Genomic DNA, 18,755 nt, shown 5'->3' with positions numbered 1-18,755 from the left:
GAATACAAATGACTAATGGGCATATGGGAGGGGCGCTTTGTAGACGCTGTTCAGCACGGTTTAAATGAGTAACAGGAGACACATTGTCATTTGTTGTGAGTTTTAGGGAAGCAGCTGTGATTTAAACTGTAATTCTTTACAAAAGTCGTGACACACCTCTTGGGAGGTTCAGTGTTGTAGACATCATATTATTAGCGGACACTTATTTCTACAGTAAAGCCCAAAATTTAGGTTTTTAGACGGTTAAAGCTTAAGATTGAAATGCACAGAGACAGATGTATGCAGTACAAACTGTATTTATTGATGCCCACATAGGTTGTTTTTTTCTTTTTAAATAGTACAAGACACAAAGGGAGCACAGTAGGACCAGAACAACGGAGAGTCTACTATGAAACAACAAACAAAATTAACAATTTGAAAAACAGTAGAGAGACATGTACAGATGTCCTTGTTAGCTTACAGTTGCATTTTTGTTTTTTTTCGTAATGATAATAGATTTCCTATCATCTTGTTGGTTACAAAACAGAGAAAGTTAATACAAACACTGTTCAAATACTATTTTTTGGTAGCTACAGTCACTTAGTTGAATTTGGCAACAAACGGTAAAGGGATGTCAACCTCCACTTGTCTGTCACTGACTCTCACATATGGTTCAACAACTTGGCTTTTTTCCTTCAGGCTCCTGATGACATTGTTGTGGAAGGCGTTAATGCGTTTTACCAGTGAGTCAATCCAGGACTGGATATCTGCAACAAGCTGTTCGGTGGACATGTCAGCCACAATGTTCTGGAGTTTAGCTTTCACAGCTCTAAGATATTCCATAACAATTCTGCGGGCCTCTTCAACCTGCTTCAGAACATCAGCCAGGGCAGGAGAGTTAACGGCATCGTTGTATACGTCAGTCACAAAGGTGGAGAGCCTCTCTACATTCAGAGATTTTACAGTTTGGAGAAACTTCTCACTTTGTTCAGTGACAAACTGTGTGAGAGCTGAGAATTTGCTAATGATATCCTCCAGCTGGATGTTTCCAATTTTCCTCACTGCAACAATCACCTGGTTCTGGAGTTTCCTCAAAGCCACTGACAAGTCATCAAGAATCTCTTGTCCACTGACAATGTAAGTGGAGCCAGGAAGGGTGAATTCAATGGACTGGAAAGAATCAAGAGCTGCTGCGAACATGGAGGTAAAGTACTGTGGAATCTTCTCAACTGCCTCTTCAGATACATCAGCAACAAAAGCACTGAATTTCTGATAGATCTCAAGGCCAGACAGCCTCTGCTGGAAGCCGGGGATCTGGAACCTGGTCTCTCTCAGGAATTTAACAACAGCATCAAGAACGATTTCAACTTTCTTTTGGTATGCTCTGAGGATCACAACGGCCTTATCAGTGACAGTGGTCATGATATTAGACAGATCTACTGCTTCAAGGTTGTCAGCAGCCCTCCTGAACATCACTTTACTGTGCTTTCTAGCCTGATCAACGTAAACCCCAAGACCCCTAACTTCCCTGTTGATTTTTCTGTATGCTCTAGCAGCAGGATCAGACACCATTTCCATGACTTTGGGCACCTGATTTTTCATTGTCAGCATCATCTCGTATGGCATCTCCATATTCCAGGTTGTCTGAAGGTTCAGCTTCTCGGAGTTCATCACAGACATCTTCAGGGCCATGATGTCAATGTCTGTTGTTGGCTCAGACTGTTGAGAAAAGTAAACAGAAAAAGATTAATTATATTTTTAAAAAACAAACAAACAAACAAACACCATTCACACTGAAATTAGAAAACTGCCATTATGAAAAAATAAGTTAGTAATCAAATGTTCTCTTACCGGGTAGCGACCATAGAGTCTTGCTTTCACTTGTGCTGGCCTCTTAGCCTGCATCTGAACTGCAATGTGTCCTGCAGATGGAGTGGACATGGAGACAACAAGGCCTTCTGCGGGATTTCCAGTGATCTCCTGGTAGATTTCCATGGTCATTTCGGGTAGATTGACCTTTGCTGAATTGGTGATGGAGGTCTCGACGCTGTCAGTGTTTACGAAGATGGTGCTGTCGTGGTTTCCCTCTAGCATCGAATGCTTTACAGCAAGGACAGAGGCCATTTTAAATCCATCCACAGTGTTCACGTTGGTGCTGCCCTCAATCCTTCCAGTCAGAATGTCAAATTCAGAGGTTGAGGAAGCATCCAGTTTGACGCTGATGCTGTCCTGGTTGAGGATGCTGGCGTCAGTTTTGAGTGTGATCATTGCGGTTTTCATGGAGAACTCATAGGTCAGATCACCCATTACTGGGATCTTGATGCTCTGAATTTTGGGAAGAGTGATTTTTGGAAGGGTCAGCTTGCTGAGGGCAGATGGAACATGCAGAGCAGGCATTGTGATCAGGGTGAAGTCAGGCAGGGGAACTGTGAATGTAGACATCTCGATATTCATCACTGGAACTTTATAGGCAGGGACTGTAATGGTTTTAGGCAATTCAACGCTGTATTTTTCATACTCTGCCTTTGCCTTGTCATAAGATGAAGCGAGGATGGCAGCTGCCTTGTCCTTGCCGATGAGCACTTTCTTGTGCACTGCCTTCATGTTGGTATTAATGGCACTGATGACTGGTTCCATATTAATGTTAATGGTGATCATCTCGGGGTTCTTAGCGTACTTCAGCTTGGTGTTCATGTCAAATGTCTGCTGAGGTGTGGTCAGGATGTAGCCCAGGCCGGTGTCTTCCCACAGGGAGAAGTCTTCCACTCTTGGTGTCTTCATACCAACAAGTGGCACAGTGATTTCAGGAATGGTGATGGGCTCCTTCAGCATGTCAAGGTTTGCCTCTCCGCTGATCTGGGAATATACATTGATTTCTGTCTCACCGTTGTCCATTGTGAAGTAGTGGGAGTATTTGTACTGGTTGAATCTAGCCAGACCTGTCCAGCTAGCTTGCTGCGCTTCGGAGTTCAGGGTAAAAGCGATGTCATTCTGGAGGTCCATCTTTCCAGACAGCTTGAATGGAAGGGCAACTTTGGCATTTCCCTTGTTCTTGGTTTCAAATGCAAGCTCCTTAGGTGTGACCATGGCGACAGCGGAGTTTGCGAGGGTTCCCTCAACTGGACCAACTAACTCTGCATTGTGAGAGGCAGTGAAATCAAATTTCATGTCTTCAACCTTAGCCTGAAGCTTGACCTCTGCAACACTGCCCTTCATGAAAGGTGTTTCTGTCTCAGCCTTGGCATTAATAATTACATGGCGGAAAATGCAAACATCAGTGTCAACATGTTGATTCAGTTTAAATTGGTTGCCACGTGTTTCTGCATTGAAGGTCACCTGGGATGTATGGAGATCCATGACCACTGCCATGTCACTATTGTGGGTTAGCTCATCTGAGAAGTCCTGGATTGCAAATTTCTCATTTGCCATGTTATTGAAGGTCAGACGTGCAGAGCCGTCTTCAAGCTGGAAAACCGTCTTTTGAGTCATCTTTGCATCACTGAAGGTGTTGAGGGCTGGCATGTTGAGGTCGTGTTTGTAGCTTGTCTCCACTGTGGCAGAAACTCCATTTTCCATGGCGAAGAAAGCATTGTTGATCAGCTCTGCAACGTAGAGCTCAGTTGTGGCCTTTGCAGTAGTTTCAGCAGAAGCTTGACCTGACAGGCCATAGAGAGTCATGGTTCCCTTGTGGTCAAGTGAAAAGCTTGACTGATCGACCTTGATGTTCTCAGTGATGGACAAACGACTCATCTTGGGTGCAGCGAAATGTACGCCGGCATCCACAGTGAAATCAAGGACTTTCAAAGTAGATGTCGCCTGTGAGTTGAGGTTAATTTTGAACTCTGGTGTGGCTGATGTAGTTGTGGTGTTCTCCAGGTCAGCGGTGGTCCTGAGATTGTAATGAGGGGAGGCAACTCTGAACTCACCATAGAGTTTTCCGAAGCAGGGAATCTTGCTCAATTCTACCACCTTTTCTTTCAGCTCCATAGTGAATGTGTCGTAGTCAAAAGATCTGATGTTCTGGATCATTCTCATGAAATAGTCGGTCATGTCATCAATCAGCTGTTTGAAGTCAAAGGAATATAGTTCATTCATAAGCTCCTGAAGAGGTACCTTAACTTTGTTCAGCAAAGGCTGCATGTCAGTTGACTTAAGAGCATTAAACACATATTGGATCTTCTCCCTCACTTGATACTGCTTCATAATTTTCACAATCTCATCCATGATGACTCCGATCATTTTCTCAACCTCATAGCTGGAGAGGATCTCCTCCATTTTGGTATAGATAACATTGAACTTGTTAGAAATGTTGTATTTCTTGATCCAAGCCATAATGGTGTCCTTGATAGATTTCAGCACATTCATGACTTTGTCAGTTGGGAACCTGGCTGTCAGGTTGATCATGTAGTTTTCAATTGAGCTGACAAACTTTCTCAGGTCTTGGAGAAAGAGGTTGAAGTCAAAGTTGTCAATGACCTCCTTCAGTTCTGTGACTTTGTTCTGGAACTTGGCACTGATCTCATACCTGGTGTTGATGTCTTTCAGCATTTCAATGCTGTTGTCCATCAGCTTCATCATAGTGGTCTTCATGTTCTCAATGACTTCAGGCAGATACTCGATGAAGGGGATCTGAATGAAGTGACTGTCACCGTTCTTGTCGTACTTCACAAAGCCAGAGATGGAGTAATCTTGACTGGCATCGCTGAACAGGGGAGTTGAGACTTCTCCTACCATTTCAATACCCATTATGTCTTTATTGTTGTAGGCCTTCATTTCCTGATCAAAGGTATGCTCATTTAGTTTAGACAGCATCTTCAATGTGACACTCTGCTCTTCGAAGCTCAGCATGCTGTTGAACTTGTTGTCCATACTGGTCTTGACAGTGGGCCTGCCTTCCAGCTCATGTGTGGTTGAAGCTCTGTACTCAAATGACTGCGTGAACAGCATGGGTTTTGCTTTCAGGAGGAACTTGCTGTACAGTGCGCCGTTGTGGTGGCCATACAGATATGATTCACCTTCTGAGTTGAAAATGGCATCAATGTCCAGCTTAAAGGGTGCAGCCACAGTTTTGACTGTGCTTTCCAGAAGCAGAGATTTTGAATTGATGTTAGCCATGTTGTTCAACTTCATGGTCAGACCAGCAACTTCCATTTCAGTTGCATGTCTAATGTGAGATCCCAGGAGTTTACCATCGGTATTGCATTTTGTGGACAGGACCATGTCAACAAACTTGATTTCATAAGTGTGCTTCAGTTCTTCCTCGAAGACGGCTCCCATCACTGTTCCAGTCAGCTCCATGTTGTAGGGCTCTGCCTTGAACTGGGCATCATTCAAAAATTTAATTGCCATCATCTTCAGGTCATTCTTTACATTAACAGAGGCGGTAAAGCGCTCCATGTTGACTGTGATCTCATGCATGTAGGAGTTTCTTTCATCAATGGTGTTATCAGTCTTGGAGTGAAGATTGAAAGACCTCAGTCTAAGTGACAGAGAATGGGTATTTTCGGTCCTCATCTCTCTGAAAGAGCCAACCATGTTGTTAGAGAGGACCAAGCCATCTTCGTTCATTCTGAGGTTCACTAGGTTCCTGCCGTTGATGTCGAAGAGGTTACCCTTCAAGATGCTGTTGAGATACACTTCGGTGGTTGCAAGCTTTCCCTCAACACTGAGCTCAGCTTTGTTCTCCTTAATGGCTCCCTTTGTTGTAAGAGACATGGTAGCACCAGACTGGTCAACTCCACCGTGGAAAACATTCTCAAATGTCAGCGGGCTGTACTGGGCAGTTGTTGTGCAGCTGGTGGTCAGGCCATTTGTGTTCAGTGCCAAGGTTGCTTTGTGAGAGGCAAGGCTTTTGAAGATGTTCAAGGAGGCATCTGCATTGATCTCCAGACCAGAGGGGCTCAGGGACCCAGTGAGCATGGAGTAGGCACGGTTCTCTGTATCATCAGCTTGATTTTCAATCCTGAGGCTGGCCTGGCCTTCAAAGGCAGAGAACTCCATCTGGCTACGAAGCATTCTCTCATCAGCCTTGGTCACAGAGTCAGACTGGATGGTAAGCTTGACATCCTTGTATTTGAGGCCTATTTTAGTGGTGTGCTTGATGGGGTTGCTGTTCATGTTGGTGTTATACTCAAACAGAACGCCCTCATCTCCATAAGATGCCTTCATCTTGTTTGCAATCTTCAGGATTTCAGAGTTTACTCTCAGTGTGCTCTCCATTTTTGCTTCTTTCTTCGCGGGCTCAACAGAGAAGGTGTGAAGATAGGTGGTGCTAGCAGTCATGGGTCCAACAGTCACACTTCCATCTGTGTTAAGGTCTCCAAAGAGCATGTTTGAGTCTAGGGTGAACTGGGTGGTGATGGTTAGGGAAGTGTCCAGGCCCATAGGGGAATCAGCCTTAATGCTGTACCGCCCTGTTGCGAGCACACTGTCTGTGACAGCAATGGTCTCCAGCACATTAAAACCTGTGTTGATGAGCATGTGTTTCAGGGAACCATCAATGGAGAACTCCATAGTTTCGTCTACTGTGTCAGTGACTTTAGAGGCTCCTTTAAAAGAAACAAACCAAGAGAATAATCATGAGTATCAACTTTATGCTTTCCTTTATGTTAAATAACGATTGTGTAATTCTTAAAGAATATAAATTAAATTACCCTCAGCTGTGAAGATGAGGATTTTAAATGGACTGTCAGTCATGATGTTGAACTTGGCCAAGTAGTTAGGAGAATCTACGGTGTTGTTACCAGCAGACACAGTTGCCTCCCAATTGTAATAGTTGCTGTCGAACTTGGCAGTAACTTCCATCATTCCCATCAGAGGCAGGGTCACATCATATTCAGATGGGATGGTAAAAGTTGGGATTCTGATCTCCTGTGAAGCCAACTCCATACCCAGCTGAGGCATGGAAATTTCTGGGGAGGTGATCATTGGAGGAATCCTGAGCTCCTCAGATGATTTGCCTCCATAAGGCAGAGGGATGGTGATTGTCAGGCGGTCCTTGTTGAACTTGTACTTGAATGTGCTTTCACTGGTGAAATGACAACACAACACTTGTTAAACTTATAGCATACAGTTTAACACAGGCTAAATGTGGTACTGATTTACTTGGGATAAAGCAGAATGTTTTTGTAGATGCTAATTCAAATGAGTGTTTACACTTACAGGTTCATGAAAAGGCTTTCGGGCACAGATGGCATTTCCACCTTTGCTAAACTGTTCCTCAGATTCTCAACATAGGGGACATCAGCAGAGATCTTGTCCATCCAGATGTTACTTGCCTAAAAAACAAAACACCACATTTCTCATGATTTATTCTGGAAAAACCCAAACAAGAACTAAGGTGTCAGCTAAAATAGTTGCAGTTATTATTTTCTTCTCACCTCAACTCCCTTGTTGAGGATGTGGCGAAGTTTCATGTCAGTCTTGACAACCCTCTGGTCCATAACATCCTCTGCAAGCTGCCTGAGCCAGACCTTCAGGGCTTCAGTGTAATGCATTGTAACCTTCATATCAGCATCCATGTTGGAAGTCAGCTGAACCTCGGCCTGTTCATCGTCTGAGACACAAAAGATTTAACATTTAACTTTTACATTTGAGAGACGTGTTTGGACAAATGCCTGAATTAATCAATGTTTGAACTCATTTACCAAATTTCAAGGTGACTGCCTGAATGGAAGTAATATCTGGGAGCTTGACGTCGCTCTTGAGCTCCATGGTGAGTCCCTGAGCTTTGTTCAGAGCAGCAGTGATGGTGGCATCGGTCCTGAGAGATGGGACTAACAGCTGAACCTGCAGCATGCCATCAGTCATGGCCTGAAGCCTGTGATTAAGAAGAAAACTGTCATTGCCTGTATATGAAAACGTTAAGATTGTTAAATGTGGAGGTAATAAGCTTATAGCACCTAGTTTTAAGATACAAGTGTGCCAAGCGATAGTACTGGGTTTACTCACTTGGCACGGCCAATCAGAGTGAGCTGGGGCACTTTCTTGTTGGAGATCTCGAAGATCATGGATTTGCCTTTGGCACTGCTGTCGCTCATGCCAATCTTAACTCCGGCCTCAACATCAAAGTCAGGAATCTCGATCTGAGTGGTGAAGACGTTCTTGTTCCTGTTGTACTTCATGGTGGCTGTAGCCTCAGTAGGTCTATCACCTAAAGTCGCAGGGTTAGAATAAAGTATAGGTTTACTACTGATCCATGCAGCTTCCTCCACAGATGAAACAGAAGGTAGTAGCTCATGTAAAAACAGGTTCAAATGTAGCGCTCATACCTTCAGCCTTCAGGATCATTTTCAGAGAATCAACCTTCTGGCGACCATCCTTTCCTTCACTGAGGAGCTCATAGGCGATGGTGGCGGTGTACTCAGTGACTTCCTTTGTAGGCTCGATGTCCACAGCAAGCCTGTGTTGAAATGAAGTCACTTAGAAATCTTCCATGATACTTCACTGTGGCGGTGGGGCTCTTGTGGCCAATCATATCTAACCTTTCTACTTCCCAACTGCTTTTCACCACTTATTCCAACCAACTGTCAAACTCCAAAATTCTACATTACATACGCAAACACGCTCTATTACTGACATTTCCTTATGATTTCAAGCATCTTTCTGAGCGATATCATACTGACAAAATAAACACAGAGCATTAAAACTTACTGAGTCTCTCCAGTCAGGGGCATGTAAGGGGCATCAGACTTGTAGCCGTTGTCAACGCTCAGGATTCTGGTGCAGTATTTGACTCCAGTGAAGAGAGGGCTGCAGTTTTCTTCATTCTGGGTGTGTGGGATCAGCATGGCCTTTCCACCACCAACAATCGCCACGGTATTGCTATTTCAAAAAAGAAAAGAAAAATCAGTTTGTTGGAACTTTGTTGAACACGCTGTATACAAGAACAAGATCAAAACAATATAACACCAATAATAGCCTTAATGTTTGATCTATTCAGTACAAAATCTAAATGTCTTTTATATTATTACCTGATTCTCAAAAACTTGGTTTTGCCCTGAGGAGCAGGGATGGAAAGTTTGATCTGGTTCTCCTCCATGGTGATCCTGGCATTGAGAGCGCTCTCATGGTAAAGGTTGGTGTCCATCTGAACTCCAGAGGCAACAAATTCAGGGATCTGGACTCCCATCTGTGTCCTGAACATCACTGCGGCAGAGGGCATGAACACCAGCTCCTTCTGTGGATAAAAACAGATCACATGAACTTCAAAACTAGCACTACAATGTCAGATTATCAAATCTGACAGGAATCAAATCATTAAAACAGCACAATTCACTGAAACAACATTAGGTTTTTGTTTTTTTAATTTAAATTTACCATGTTTGAAGCAAAGCGCAGGCCTCCCTTTGCACCAGGAGTGAAGGTTCCAGACATAGCAAAGGTCAGAGGGAAGCCAGTTGCTGTTGGCATGACGAATTTGTTGTCCATGAAGATGTAATGGGCGAACATCTCATTGTCAGTGCGTGAAATCAGGTTAGCCATGAACTGTTGGAAAGAATCAACAAATTTAATACTCTCTCGCTGTGGTAAGGAAGAAATGTTTTTATTATTGGATAACTGGACTACAGAACGGTACCTTGGTGGGGAGGATCCTCATGAGGATGTCAGTATACATGACGGCGTTGTCAGCCATGAACTTCAGGTCGGTGCTCTTGATGAAGCCAAGCTCAGCTCCCATGAGCCTCAGGTAGGCCATGGCCTCTGGGGACTCCTGGCTCTGCAGATCTTTAATCAGCTTGTTGAAGTTGCGAACAACTTCCCTCACAAGATTTTCGGGAACCTTCGGAAAGAGCGCCATCGTTCATGAGTTTGTGGAAGTCGCTCAGGCTGAGAGTGTTCAACAGAAATAATCACACACAAGACTCACCTTCTGTCCTTCTGACTTCAGGGGGGCAATCCATTTCTCCAGAACTTCTCTGATCTGTGGTGACATCTTGTCTTCAGCCCAGTACAGGGACTTGGACACAGTGTCGGGGAAGAAGCCATTCTTTCCAAACAAAGCCTCAATGGTTGGCTCAAAGCCCTTTCCTTCCATGCCGACCTGAAGCCAGAGAGAGTTTCGTTTATTGATAGAAATATCTTTGCTTGTGTTCCTAGTCAGTGTAAAACTGCAATTATCATGACAAGAAGTGACTGATTTTCATGACCCGCAGTGTCACATACCTCCCAGATATCCATGCTGTATCCAAAGACTTTCAGGGTGGTTTCCAGCAGAGCCTCCCTCGGCAGCTGGCTGCTGGGATCAAAAATGAGGTTGCCCTGAACGTCGGCCTGCATGCTCTCAAGAGCCATGCCCAGTTTGTAGTTGCGAGACATTGTGGTGTAGTCGTTGTGTGTTTCGACATCAGTGTCCTGCAGGGCGTCCATGATTTTCTCACCGAGCCTGAGGCAAAGGGTAAAGAGGAGGAAAATCAGCTGAATGTAAAAGATGTGTCCTTGAATCAGGACAGAACTTCCATGAAATAAAGATGTGAAAAGTTTCATTCTTACTTTTGGGTCTCAGAATCAGTAGAGGTAATGATGTTGTTGATGTGGGAGGTCACGAAGGCCTTGACCTGTGCGTTCTGCTCCTGTTTCACCAGTTTCTTCACCATCTCAATGTCGCTGTCCTGGGGGTTCCTCATCAGGATCAGGTAAGCTGCCAGGCGCTTCTGCACAGCACCCTTGGGGTACTGGCAGACTCTCTGCAGGTTGGAACGAACCTGGACAGAGAAACAGAGGCGACTTTGATGTTATAGTGACACTTCTCTACTGTATTAAGGGAAACTCTACACTATGAAACACAGAATAATGATCATGTGGAAGGGGATGTTAGTTACCTCATCGGTCACAGACATGCGCCTGAAGGCCTGGATGGCAGCCAGCTGCACAGACAGAGTGGTTGCAGGCTGTCTCATGCACTTCAGCAGGGTGGTCTTAATAGCAGGGTCAGCAGCCTCCATCGCATCTCCCATGTTTCCAATGACCTGGACGGAGCAGCACCGAAGATCAGGAAAAGCACAGAATTAGAGGTTGCCTCAAAAAAATTGATATTATTTTGTTATCAGAGGTGTTTGTTTCTTACCCTCAGGGCCAGGAAAGTCATGTCTTTCTCTCCAGCACAGTCAGCACCCACAAGGGAAGCCATGAACTCGTAGACGGCAGTGATCTCAGGGGTGACTCCCTCAGCCTTGTACAGTCTAGAGGATAGACAGTAGTGATCAGACACCAATTCACACCAGAAACCACCAAAATGACACCATATGTCAGAGCACTGAACTGTAAAAAAAATGATTGAATCACTGGATTTTCAGAAACACAGCCAGATTCTAACAGAAGGGTTCTGCTTTTCCAAAATGTGGCTAAATGTGATTGTTAATTTTTCACAAATGTTCTGAGTTAGGCCATTAAATCTTATTTTTAGTAGCTTAAATTATTTTTCATTGGTTTGTTAAACTTATTTAATAGACTACACCTCACAATACTTCAATTTATAAAGATGTAACTTTAACTTGTCTTATCTTGAATTGCTTTAGGTGTTTTAGTGGTATATGCATTTTAAAAGGTTAACCCTCTGCTTCTAGTCATGATTTCATAGAGATGCAAGACTTTATGTTGCAGCAAAAACGAGGCAGAAGCAAAAAGATGTGGCTTTTTAAAGTGGCTGAAAAAGATGATCTTCACTTACTTCCTGGCTGCATTGCTCAAGGCATACATGATGGGTTTGCTCTGCTTGTACTGAGCCATCTCCAGCAAGTCTTTGACCATCAGGCGGGAGGGCTGGGGCAGCAGTCCCAGGGCGTAGACGACGGCATCGACCTCAAGAGCGGCGCTGTCAAAGGTCCTGAGGATCTTCAGCATGGCGCTGGTGCATTCTGGGGTGCCGCACTGAGCCAGAGCTTGAAAGGCCAGGGGGAGGGAAATGTCTGTCATCTCCTCAGCTGCAGGGTTCAGGATGTCAGCCTTCAGCCCACGGAGCTCGGTCACCAGACTGTTGAAGAGGCCGGCGCGATGCTCGCCCTCAGTGGTCTGAGACAGAGCGTTCAGCTTCTGGATGGTGGCAATGACGTTATCCTTGGTCTGCACGGGGGACTTGTCCTCAACAGCGTCCATGGGCAAGAACTTCAGGTTGTCCTCATCTGAGCAGAAGCAGAGCAGAAACCATGAGAAAACCGTAGGAGTCTGTCTGGCACACATTTGCATCATTTTCCGAAACACTTACTGCGGTCAAAGACTCTGTCGTTGATCTTGGTGGTCTCCATCAGAGTCACCTTCTGCTTCACCACAGCAGAAATTCCATATTCGCTCCTTTTGGCAGAAGAGAATTCCAAAGTGTGCGTTAAACATCCAGCATAGTTCTCACAAACAAATCAAGAGTCAAACTGTTTCTCTGTATGAGCAAAAACTGTCCCCGCATGGAGCGCAAATGATGTTTTTATTCTTACTTGTGGGAGAGGGGCAGGAAGATGTGCTTCTCCTCGCAGGTTCCTTTGGTCATGTGCTTCTTCTGGTTGTCAAAGTTGTAGCTGCAGGTCTGAGTGCTGCTGATCAGCTTGGACAGAGGGAAGTTCTGCAGGACAAAGATGATATTGTAGTTTTATTATACTGTCAAAAAAATAAATGGTAAAAATACGGCAGAACGGGTTCCCTAGACTGTAATGTCCAACAATGGTAAAAACTTTGAAAACAATGTGAAAATATCTGTAAAATAACAACTTTTTTTTACAGTTAAAATTGTAGATTAATACTTTTTTTCTAATTTAATTCAGTGAAATTACACAGAAAAATAATTTAGGTTTTTTAATTGTTAATATGCAGCATTTTGCTTTTAAAAAATAGATTTTTTGCTGCTTCAGTGCTATAAAAAATAAACTTTACATTCAAATGCTGTAAAAGAACAAATTAATGTTTGTAAAATTACTAATTTTTAGCCTGTTTTTTCAGGGTTAACATGTACATTCTGTGATTTTACTAGTAATTATCTGTAATTTAACAAAACAGGGAAAATCTGCAAAATAACAGTAAAAGTTGTAAAAACAGTGTCTTTGTTTTTTACAGTGTAGATGATGAGGACAAGCAGANAATTTAACAAAACAGGGAAAATCTGCAAAATAACAGTAAAAGTTGTAAAAACAGTGTCTTTGTTTTTTACAGTGTAGATGATGAGGACAAGCAGAGTGCCAGAAAACAGTAAATATGTGTTTGACATTTGATTTTTAGTTTCCGCAGTAAAGCGGGTGCTTTCTGATCAGGGCGTATGTTCTTCTACTGAGGTGTTTGTGCTCATGTTTTGACTTCTGGCTTCAGTCTGACAGCTGGAGGTCGTTGCCGGAGCGCTCACCAGGCCGGAGACGAGGGCCAGAGGGCTGGTGTCCTGCCTGCGGGCGGTGAACCAGTCACACCTGGACAGATCCCTGCTGACGGTCACATCGGTGGCGATGTCCTCTCTGTTGTTGACGGTGAAGTCGGTGGAGCAGACTCCGTGCACGGTGGGCTGAAAACAGCAAGAGGCTTCATCAGCACCAAAGCTGCATATGTGGGGAGTCGTGAACCAGCTGTCTGTCCTATAACTTATCTCCCGGAATCAGATAATCAATGAACCTGAAAGATTACCCCCCCTATTATGAAAGCAGGTGATGCCAATAACAAGATAAACTTATCTCGGACTCTGACCTGCAGCTGAAGATTGTCATTGTGAGGACGTGATGTTACACGAGCCTATTTATCACCTCTGACTGGGGCAGCTTATCTCCTCATTGTGCAACTTGTTTTTCGCTTCATGACTCGACACCACAAATGGAACTAAGCTCTAGTTCTCTGAATTAGTTGGTACTGGGACAAAAAAAAACAAGAGTAAACAAAGCGACAAACAAACAGGGGAGCTACCATTTCCTTGTTCCTCTCTTCCTCCATCACGGGCACAAGCAGCGCAGACACGATTCCCCTCTTGATGTTCAGGATGTTGACGGGCTCGTCGTCCTCTGGGTAGAGTCTGACATCAGTCTGTCCTTCAACTGTGATCTTTAGCGGGTTCCTGTTGACGTGGACAAATTTACAACCAGCCGTTTAGCTCATCCTTCTCTTTTTATTAGCTCAGATTAAATAAAATCTTTCCAGATAACGAGCTGACTTACTTCTCCATGGCAGCTTTGAAGGCCTCGGTTCCGGCAGCGGGCCTGTTTCCTCCGTCGGCCACGGCGACCTCGTTCAGAGAGCACTCGGTTGTGCGGAGGATGAAGCTGCATGTCTGGGGCACTTCAATCTCAACCTGTGGAGGAGGTTAAACGTTTGTCCTGTTTCACATTCAGGGTCATGGGAGATTAAGATAATTTTGCGATCGGGGCCGTTGGACGTACTTTGCAGGAGACTTTGGGGCCGCTCTGGACGTCGGTAGCTCCGTTCACACCGTTGAAGGTCTCAGCGTCGTAGTTGTACACGTAGCGTCGGAAGTTCTTGTATCTCTTGGCCACTGAAAAGCATCAATAGCATCATAATGTTAAGGTTTAATACACATTTTTAAGTTTTATGCGACAGGTGAGACCATCAGGCAGGGTTAAAAGACTTTTTCTTTGTTTGTTTTGTAAATTTGGGTCATTCTATGAAAAATCAATCAGCGTGTCCCGCCTGACCCCCTCAGAGTCAGCCGGGTTTGTTTTTCTACAACAACTCAATGGAGCCAGATTGTGCTGGACAAGAACAAGGTTTTGGCTTTAGATTGTGACACCTGGAGTGGATGTAAAACTGATTGAGCTGCAGTTTTAAACGGAGCTCCAACGTGTCTGTATCTATAAAGTTCTGAGGGCCCAAACATGCTGGAAAATGCAACGTGAATATAAAAAGTGTAAAATTTTGACCTACACGGTAAAAGTAAATAAATAAATAAATAATCTAGGGGGAAAAACAAACAAACCACAAAAAGTGAAAATCTGACAACAAATGCCAGATAAACACATATTAAAAGATGCTGAATTACTCTAATGTTCAAAAACAGTAAAAACTCTTAAAATAATGGCAGAATGGTTTTTAAAAAAGGTTTGTTTGGTTTTAATTTTTTTTTTTTTAGCAAATTTAAATACAGTAGAACTATATTTTCACACACTGTGTAAGTTACACATTGGAAAAAAAAACAAAAAACAAACAAAAAAATAATAATTAATATTCTGTAAACATCTGTAAATATTCAGATTTTTTTTGACATTTTATTATTATTATTTTATTTTGTTTTATTTCACAGTTTTGGTCTTTTTAAAAAAAAAAATAAAATTACAGACAGCCTGTAAATTTACCAGATATCATCTGCAATTTAACAAAACAGGGAAAATCTGGTCAAAGAATTATTATTTTCATCTTACGTAATTATTTTTCAGTTAATAGCAAATAGTTGTAAGAGAATACTTTTCATATTTAAATACAGTAAAAACAGTAGAATTTACTGTCAAATGTAGTAAAAGAACACAATTCTGTTTATAAAAATACAGATTTTTGATGTGGACACCCGTTACAGTTTTGGCCTGTTTTCAGTGGGTAACGTGCTTTTTCGCCATAATTTTAACGGAGATCTGCTTTTTAACAAATTTAAAAAATATATATTGTGTTTAAAAACTGTCAAAAAAAAGAGCAGACTTTTTCCAGTGCATCCATGTATTTTAAGTTGCCTGTAACCCAACATGGCCTCATTAAATATATGATTGTACCAAACAGTCATCTGATGCTGACTCGATTGCTTCTGTATAGAATGACCCAAAATATCTGCAGTGATCTATGAACCAGTGACAACAATATATATCAAAAGAAACTCACAAAAGCAAACAGGCGATTGTTCCTCAACACCTCCAACATCTTGCTCTGAAAAGGATGAAAAAAATAAAATGCTTACAAATCTACAAGCTGCTCTTAAACCCAGTGAAGAAAAATACAACATTTAAACTGTTAGTAATCACAAGAATAATTTAAAAACATTAATGCTTATTTTACCACAAGTCACAAGTTTGTTATGAATAAAAAACTGTCCATCTTAGCAGATTTCAATATAGTAAGAAACAAACAATCTTCAAACTTTCTTCACCATCAAATTAAATTAATAAAATTATATCCTCATTTCAGTTGGTTTAAAAGCAGAATACTTACGGGCTAGTGTGGACGTGCACACAAGCAGCAAAAGGCAGAGCTTAGCACCCCACATGATGGGCTGAGCTCGTGGAAGCCTAGGGTAAAGGAGAGTCCTCCTCTTTCAGTGAAGACTAATTCTTGCGCTCTCGCTCTCCGGCTTTTATAGACCTGCAGTCTTACCGTATGCGATCACCAGGACCTGCAAATGTGTTGCCCTGGTTCCAAAGTCTGAGCAGTCCTTGTGGCAGGCCAAAGGTAAAAAGACTTGTCTGTCAGCACTGGGTGGGGGTGGTCAGCGCGATTATGCTGAATGACTATTGCCTTCTCATTTGAGGACTGTGCCGAGGTTATTAATGGAGGACGGAAAACAAACATATGACTCTTTAATGTTGAAAAAAACACCCCAAATCATGAGAGTGTATCTAAAAAAAAACCATTTTGTAATCAGATTAATGCCGTATAAAGGCTAATATTTCATCAATCACTAACTTTGATCGCTTGTTCATCGTGCTCAAAGGGCAGGAAGCTCACAATCTGGGCTTTTCAGTTGAATATTTCTAATTCAAACCTGTAGTTTTCAAATGACTGATATAGTTTGAATGTTTCACGATTTCAGAAAAGACACAACCCCACGCAGCTCTTCACTGACTGTTTTAACCGCAGAGGTTTCACTACGGCGTCTTTATAAAATCCCACAAACATACGAAGGCCTCTGAGAGACGTCACCTTTGCCCCCCGACTGACAAATAATCTGAAGCAGAATCGAAACCTGAGTCACCCGCTGCGTCTGTACCGCTGCTCGGTGCGTGTTCGCCCGTATTAAAGCATGCCAGAGGCCTTTTATGACTCTGGAGCGTTTAACAGCTGTTCAGGCCACAGGATATCAGAGGCATTGTGCATAAACAACATATCGTAAATTGAATAAGCAGAGGTGTCATTAATACAGACCGAGAGGGACAGGGTGACATGTCAAGCTGTTGTCCCTGATCAAACTGATTTACAGAACATTATATACACTATGTGACACATGAGAGATGGTTTTAAAGTCTGTTTAATGCCACACATTCACCTTTCTTGCCTCCTCTGTTCCCCACATCGCTGAACAACTTACGCTACGCCTCACCCTCGTTGAGACGTTTTTTAAACTTCTCTTCACCTCCAATCATCATTTATTCATTGAATTCGTTTTCCTAAGATGTCTTCGGAGCTACAAAAGTCTTCATATTACTGACTTTGATTTGTGAAACTGGTGGAGTTCTTCTTTAAAAGCTATTTTTCAACTGAAACCTAATTAACAACTGTGTCAGGATCTTCTATGTGGTAGCTTTAACGCCTTCAAACGCAGCACATTTAACGCTACGGTCCCGTGAGCGACGCATTTTTGACTGAAAACTTCTAGAAAATGATTTACATCTAAACAACTTTATCTGTTGTCATAAAAAAAAAGAAGAAGATTCATCGCTGAAGTCTTAACGTTCCTGTCTGACCTTTCACCTCCTGAGAGAAGTGTGCTAGAGCTGTGTGATCGCGATTACAACAGAAGTGAACTCAAGATAAGTTAATCAAACACAAGAAGACTGTCTGGCGTTGCACAAGAGTAACATCAGCACTGTACCGAGTGATTACAGTATGCAGCGTACGTCTCATCGGCCCCGGAGCCGACGGGTGTAGCTAAAGGTTGTTTTAATACACAGAAAGTGGGACAATTACAAATCTGGCCTGGACTTTTCTTCACTGTTTGATGCAGCAGCAGTATTTGACGTTAAAACAGAGAACATCACTGGACCCCCCAGATACGTCCCTCAGATGATTATCTTCACTTCTACTGGCCGTCTGAGCTCAAGTCAAAGTTCAGTCTGTGGAGCTGATCGTCTGCTGAAGTTCAAATATGTTGAAAACTCACCAGATCCATAAGTTTCAGGCTGCACGTGGTGTCAAAGTGCAGCTAACCCGAACCCTAAAACTACTGGGAGTCTCCTATAACAAATCCACATGTATAGAGGATAAAAAAGGAGATTTATTCAGTCAGATCAGAGAGACTTTATCTAAATGAACCCTATAAGTGGGTTTCTGACAGATTGTGTCTCGTTGGCCTGAGCGTGGACGGTTCTGTTGGAATCAGACCCATCATTAGTTTTAAAGCGCTCAGCAAAATCAGCTCACCTCCATGATTGTGCTGATGTACAACATCTACTGGGCCACTGGAGGACGATTGGGGGAAGACAGAGAATAGGAGAGATGAAAACATTTAAATCAGTATACGGGATCTACTGTCATTTGCTGTCAAACATAATAGAAAAATTAATAAATAAAAATGTGTTGTATGAAAAGTTGGACTTATCGGAACATTTGAGACGGATACAGGCGGGTGCTATATGTTGAATACAAATATTGGCTTTTAGACAGTAAATGTATTAGTTATGCCAAGTTAAACCCAATGCACTTTGACCTCTTAGGACCTGGCGTCCACATTTTTAATTTAATTTTTTATATTTATTAATGTTATTCTTCTTCTTCTTATTATTATTATTAATAATAATAATTAGGGATGGACTGATACCTCTTTTTGATTTCCGATACCGATACTTCAACTTTGAGTATCTGCCGATACCGATACCATCTCTCCTCCTAAACTTCTTTGGAAATACCTTATTTGCATGGATACATTTGTTTAAGATGGCTTTATC

At 42.7% G+C, this 18,755-nt stretch overlaps 1 protein-coding gene across 1 annotated transcript; it reads right to left on the bottom strand.

Moving 5' to 3' along the window:
- Window positions 1-278: 278 nt before the first annotated feature.
- LOC103362686 (apolipoprotein B-100-like) lies at window positions 279-16,574 on the bottom strand. Its single transcript, XM_008289117.1, has 27 exons — window positions 16,558-16,574; window positions 16,087-16,163; window positions 15,760-15,804; window positions 14,316-14,428; window positions 14,094-14,227; window positions 13,846-13,993; window positions 13,301-13,453; window positions 12,405-12,529; window positions 12,185-12,267; window positions 11,648-12,098; window positions 11,045-11,159; window positions 10,800-10,946; window positions 10,471-10,682; window positions 10,144-10,363; window positions 9,848-10,021; window positions 9,557-9,760; window positions 9,298-9,465; window positions 8,952-9,157; window positions 8,632-8,802; window positions 8,250-8,380; window positions 7,930-8,131; window positions 7,626-7,798; window positions 7,359-7,534; window positions 7,141-7,256; window positions 6,633-7,006; window positions 1,831-6,527; window positions 279-1,698 (listed from the first exon to the last, which is right to left on the bottom strand). Exons 1-27 carry the CDS (start codon window positions 16,572-16,574, stop codon window positions 580-582), a joined length of 9,951 nt encoding a protein of 3,316 aa, XP_008287339.1. The 3' UTR covers window positions 279-579.
- Between the last annotated feature and the right edge of the window lie 2,181 nt (window positions 16,575-18,755).

This window comes from Stegastes partitus, unplaced genomic scaffold (genome assembly GCF_000690725.1).
Source record: "Stegastes partitus isolate 25-593 unplaced genomic scaffold, Stegastes_partitus-1.0.2 Scaffold593, whole genome shotgun sequence".
Taxonomy (NCBI): domain Eukaryota; kingdom Metazoa; phylum Chordata; class Actinopteri; family Pomacentridae; genus Stegastes; species Stegastes partitus.
Note: the sequence above shows the minus strand (reverse complement) of the source record. Positions and strands in the feature narration are given on the sequence as shown.

Excerpts from the sequence above, each read along its gene's own strand:
- LOC103362686 (XM_008289117.1), bottom strand. Across the intron at positions 12,268-12,404 it reads TTCCTGCCCCTCTCCCACAA|GAGCGAATATGGAATTTCTG; the intron begins GTAAGAATAAAA and ends TTCTGCCAAAAG. Across the intron at positions 7,007-7,140 it reads GAAAGCCTTTTCATGAACCT|TGAAAGCACATTCAAGTACA; the intron begins GTAAGTGTAAAC and ends TCATTTCACCAG.